Source organism: Tupaia chinensis, unplaced genomic scaffold (assembly GCF_000334495.1).
Source record: "Tupaia chinensis unplaced genomic scaffold, TupChi_1.0 Scaffold000001_1, whole genome shotgun sequence".
In the NCBI taxonomy this organism is placed as follows: Eukaryota; Metazoa; Chordata; class Mammalia; order Scandentia; family Tupaiidae; genus Tupaia; species Tupaia belangeri.
This window is the reverse complement of record NW_006159427.1, coordinates 4,261,070-4,267,094: the sequence shown is the minus strand read 5'-3', so window position 1 is coordinate 4,267,094 and position 6,025 is coordinate 4,261,070. Positions and strand designations below refer to the sequence as shown.

The 6,025-nt window shown below is 39.4% G+C and overlaps 1 protein-coding gene across 1 annotated transcript in view; it reads right to left on the bottom strand.

The window, feature by feature from the left end:
* MYO3A (myosin IIIA) overlaps window positions 1-6,025 on the bottom strand; it is a 286,656-nt gene that overhangs the window by 72,353 nt on the left and 208,278 nt on the right. Inside the window, exons 20-21 of the mRNA XM_006139727.2 lie at window positions 4,394-4,482; window positions 948-1,077 (exon numbers count right to left, since the gene is read on the bottom strand). Of these exons, the coding sequence (XP_006139789.1) occupies window positions 948-1,077; window positions 4,394-4,482 (219 nt within the window). The remainder of the gene's footprint in view (window positions 1-947; window positions 1,078-4,393; window positions 4,483-6,025) is intronic.

Genomic DNA, 6,025 nt, shown 5'->3' with positions numbered 1-6,025 from the left:
CCCTCTTGGACAAGCAAGCATTCACGCCTAGTGTGTATTTCAAGCTCGTGGGTCTGGGACTTGAATTGCACAGTTGGCCATGTGGGATTTAGCTATCTTAACCATCAGTGCCAAGGGCTGGCCCCTGATCGAGTTTATATATAATCAATATATATCTTGGTGGGTTGAAATATGATTTTTAAAGGCATGTGTACAGTGTATAATAATCAAATCAAGATATACACATATCCATCTTCTTTAAATTGTACATTACACTATGTTATTGTCAGAGGGTACATGCACTTACCAGAGAGAGAGGAAGAAAGAGAAAAAGACAGAGAGAGAGAGAGAAGGGAGAAAGCATCCCCCACTGGGGCATAGTCATATTGGAATGCTTTGTATTCCATTTCTCCATCCTGTTGGATTTGGGGCATGCACACACATGCACCCAGCAAGACACTGGGGCTAAGATTTAAATGGCAGTCAGTCATATGGGATTGATCCTGATCCCTTAACCATTCTGTTAGAGGGTTAGTATCATGATATGGGATTTCTTTTTTTTAGACTTTTGTTATGGGGCACGGGCAATCACTGGAGAGAGACAGAGGGAAAGTGAGAAATCACCCTCAGAGGGGATGGCCATACCACAATCCCTTCTCCTTGATTTCCTCTCTGCATTTTGGGTATGCACATACAGGCTCCCATTGTGTTTTTCAAGCCATCAGGAGTGAGTAGCTAGCACACCCTCATAGTTTCTAGTGAGATCTTCAAATGCTTTTCTTTAATGAAAAACTAGTTTTTTATATTTTAATCAAATTATTTGGGGTAGAGGGTTATTAACAAATAAACAGTAAGTTGAAAATAAGCTGACATGAAAAAAAATCAAGAATTATATTAATGAAAAATCAGAGACAGAAACTACTCGATTGGACCTGAGGAAGCTAATCAGTTAAAGGAAACTGCCTTACCTGTTTTTGTCAGAGGGTGGTTGACCAGCTGCCGAATTATACTGTTTTCTGATGATCTCAAAAGGAGCACGATATCAGTTGGAAGAGTGTCTCTGTTTTTAGCCAAGAACCCATTTGCACTGTAGAGGACCTGAGAATAAAGCATGCTATCATAACGATCACAGTTTCACTGCCGTCATCATCATCTTCTTCTTCACTGAATGATACTTATTCAGAGTTGACTGTGCTGAGCCACAGAGGGAAGACTTATCAGGTAACCCCTTTCTTTTGTTATTTACTTAATTTTACCTATCATTATTATTAAAAATTGACTACAGGGTACAAGTGCTTACGAGAGAGCGAGAGAGCGAGAGAAAGGCAGAGAGGTAGAGAGTGAGAAAGTAAGCTGCCAGGTCAGGAACTCTAACTGCAGTTAGGCATATGGGAGTCCAATGCCTTAATCATCATGCCACTTGCTAGCCCTCTTAAATTATAGAGAATGCGGTATATTTATTTTCTCTATTTGGAGGGATGAGGCAAGAGCATGAAGGAAGCTCACTGGGGCCACCAAAGCATTCCCATCACTGTGACAACTGACACCCCTGCATTGGGTTGGCCATGACAAATTTTTATCTTAGTAGTAGTGTGTTTTAAATACACTGTGGGTACTTGAGTTCCTGATACTTCTAAATAATTTTTAAGGCTTTTAAAAGTTGAATATAATACAGAGATTTTTGTAGGATGATCCAATAAGGTGGTTGTTACAGATTGACTTGTATTCCTCCAAATTTCATAGGTTGAAGGTCTAGTTGCCACTGTAACTGTATTTAGAAATAGGGTCTTTAAGGATGTAATTAACGTTAAAACAGGTCATAAGGGTGGGGCCCTAATCCAATAGGGCATATGCCCTTATAAGAGCAGGAAAAGACTTCACAGATAGCTCGCTCTCTCCATGTGCACACAGAGGAAAGGCCATGTAAGGGCACAGTGAGAAGGCGGCTGTCTGCAAGTCGGGAACAGAGCCTTCAGCCGATACCAGTCCTGCCAGGGACAGCTTGACCTTGGACTTCAGTCTCCAGAATTGTAAGAAAATAAGTTGCTATTGTTTAAGAGATCCAGCCTATGGCATTTTTGTTACAGCAACCTGAGCAGATGAGTTGTTAAAAAACAACTACATAAAATGATCATAGGAAATTATTATTATTATTTTTTTTTTGGAGAGATTTTTGCTAACAGGGTATGTGCACTCACTGGAGAGACAAAGAGGGAAAGTGAGAAATTACCCCCGAGAGGATGGCCACACCACAATCCCTTCTCCTCCATTCTCCTCTTGGGATTTTGGGCATGCAAGCCCATGCACCCATTGTAACTTTCAAGTCGTGGGATCTGGGACTCTAACTGCAGTCAGCCATGTGGGAGTCTAGTGCCTTAATTACTTCACTGCCTGCTAACTCCCATTATAGGAAATTCTTAATGGATGGTTCAAAGAGGCTTATTTGAAAAATCATATGCTTAATGTCATGATAGAGGTTATAACTGTAATGATTTAAGGTATACTTTTTATAATTCTTTTTTAGGTTTTCACCATAGGATGTGTGCGCTTACCAGAGAGAGACAGTGAGAGGGAGAGTGAGGAAGCACTGCCCCAGGGAGAATGGCCATGCCGTGATCTTTTCTCCTCCATTCTCCTCTAAGGATTTTTGGCATACATGTACACGCATCCGGAGTGATTTGCAAGCTGCCATGTCTGGGACTTAAACCGTGGTCAGCTAACAGAGAGTCCATCACCTTAACCACCATGCCACCTGCTGGCCCCATAGGTATACTTTTTAATGACAAAAGTATGTGGAATGCTTTCCCTCTCTTTCCTCTCGCACTGTGTCTCTCTCTGAAAACATTAATAATAATAATAAATAAAGTTATATAAAATCTAAAAATAAAAAATTAGGGGCTGGCAGGAGGTGTGGTGATTAGGGGCGCTGGACCCTCACATGGCTGACCGTGGTTTGAGTTCTGGACCTTGAGGCTTGCTTTCTCACTTTCTCTACCTTCTCTCTCTCTCTCTCACTGTGTCTCTCTCTGGAAATATTAAAAATAATAATAATGATGGGACCAGCAGGTGGTGTGGTAGTTAAGGTGATGGACACTCCCACATGGCCAACCATGGTTTGAGTCCCGGACCTGGTGCCTTGCTTTCTCACTTTCTCTGTCTCTCTCTCTCTCTCTCTGTGTCTCTTTCTGGTCAAAATTAAAAATAAAAAGAATGAATAAATAAAATTTAAAATAAATAATTCTTTTTTTTTTGGAGAGATTTTTGCTATAGGGCATGTGCGTTTGCCAGACAGAGAGAGACAAAGAGATAGAAAGTGAGAAGTCACCCCCCAGGGTGGATGGCCACGCCACAATCCCTTCTCCTCCATTCTCCTCTCGGGATCTTGGGCATGCACACACACGTGTCCGGTGTGAGTTTAAGCCACCGGGTCCGGGACTCGAACCGTGATCGACTACGTGGGAGTCCAGCGATATAGCCATTATGCTAACTCTGGTCCCAAAATAAATAATTCTTGAAAAAAGTAATAATAAAGTTGAATCAAATAATTCTAAAAAACGTATGTGGAATGTTTACTGGCATATGGATGCTGCAAAGTGGATTAGAATGCTAGAGTTCTGTGTTATTTTACTTTTTAATGTATTTCTCTTTTCATGCATAAAATTTGAGTATCTTATTACCTCAATATTTATAACATATTTGTGAGACATGGCCCATTATTCTCCACAGAAGGAGAGAAGGAAAGCACTCTCTAGGTATTGGACATATCTGGCATGGAAATAATGTCTCTTCAATGCATAAAGATTACTTTCTGCAACTGAGTAAAAGTCTACTGGCCAGTTCCGTCTCTCTGGGTTAGCTCCGTTCTGACCGAACTTCCAGCCTGACACTTTCTCTTGCTGGGAGGAAGGAGGAACAAAGGCTTCAGTAGAAAGAAAAGCATCTGAAGACTGAAAAAGGTAGTTTATGTAAAAGTTTCTTAGCTATGGTGAGATGAAGGAAAAAAGTTAATTACTGCCAGTTAATCTAATCCAAAGTCAGATATTCTGATCAGAAACATGAACTCTTTAAGTCTTGTTTCTTTTCTTTACTGATTTTCCTTCGTTTCTTAAAAACTTCCTCTAGTAAGACTATAACTTCATGTTTGTTGAATGAAGAAAATAATTTTTTGCTTTTTTTGTCTTTACTTTTTTACGCTAGATTCTAGAAGTGCATGACCTGGCCAGGGAGTGGCCTCCACATCAGTGGAAATGGACTGGAGGACGTTGGAGGGCAGAATTAGGGCCAGACGGGAGCGGAAGCAGACGGCTACCTCGTGAGAACCACCCACGAGTATTTAAGGCCACAACTTTCATGTCTCTCTCTTTTATTCAATAGAGGCTGAAAAGAAACGGAGTCATAATTCTTGAGTTCTTACCTTTCCTGCAAAATGGTGAATTCCAAAACTAAGTTCCACTCTTTTGGGTCTCCAGAAGTACTGTGATTTGAGATTACCTTCAAATTTGTCTGTGAACAAAATTGAATTACAATTTTAACATGTAGGAGAGCCTTGCAAATATTGTCAAAATGATCTTTTTAGCATCACAGTGAGACAGAAATCGTATGTAAGCTAATATATGCAGATTTGGACATAAGAACAATGTACAGTGAGACAGAAATCATATGTAAGCTAATATATGCAGATTTGGACATAATTATAAATGGTAAAACAAAACTCAAGATCATAAATATTTACCATTCTGCCATTATTGAGAGCAGTAGTTTTCAAACCTTGGTAAATCAGTGAAGATCTGTTAAAACACAGGCTTCCAGATCTACCCCTAGAGTTTCCGACTTGGTAAGTCTGGAACTAGAAATTCACATACCCAGGTGATGATGATGGCCCTGGGCTGGGGACAACATCCTGATAGTCGCTATTATAGAGACAGGGAACTGTCTGAGATTGACCCAACAGGTTCGTGAAACATTTAGATGTCAAGCTAGGAGCCTAAAACTTTAGCGTTTTGACTTTCCTTTCTATAATACTTGAGGAACTGTGTTATTGATTACATAAGAAGCTCAATATGGGGTTGGCCCTTCGTGCAGGGGTTAAGCACTGTGCATTGGGAACCAGATCCCACATGGCCAACAGAGAGTTGAGTCCCTGCCCACCAGCAGGGCATTCTCAAAATCCTGACACGAGCAAGAAGTGGAGGTTTGTAGAGAGAAGATGTTTTCTCTCTCTCTTTGCAAATATAAGTGCCTTCTGGCAATTAAGAAAAAATAAAAAGAGGTAGAATGGTGTTAAGGCACTGGACTTCCTTATGGCTGACCACAGTTCAAGTCCCAGACCTGGTGGTTTGCTTTCTCGCTTTCCCTCTCTCTCTGTTTCTCTCTGGTCAAATTAAAAAAATAATGGGGCCAGCAGGTGGCACAGTTGTTCGGAGCATGGGACAGCCACATAGCTGACTGTGGTTCAATTATTATTAGTTTATTATTATTATTTTTATTATTATTGTTTTTATTATTTTCTCACTATCCCCCTCTTTGCCTCTGTGTCTCTCTGGTCAAATTAAAATAATAATAAAGATAATGAATACAATTAAACAAAATAATTCTTTAAAAATAATGATGAATAAAATTAAACAGTTCTTTTAAAAATATATATTATACATAATGAGTATCTTCTATCATAAGGAATGTGGTGTTCCACATTAAAAGAGATTTTTTTTCAGATACCTGAAAAATCTAAGATTTTTTTTTCTTATTTTACTTAAGAAATAGGACATTTTAATTTTAACCATTTTGGATGATAATCTTCTTAAACAGATTACACAGCCCTGCCTTTTCAAACAGAAAAAAATGAATACGTTTAATATTTCTTTGATGACTCAGGGTTATTATCATGAATATTTTTTAATGTACTACGACTTAAAGGTATTAAGGTATTTGAGGTTATTTTGCCTCTCTCTCTCTTTTTTTTTTCTTTTTTTTGGGAGAGGTTTTTGCTATAGGGAGTGTGTGCTCGCCAGAAAGAGAGAGAGAGAGAGAGACAGAGAGACAGAAAGTG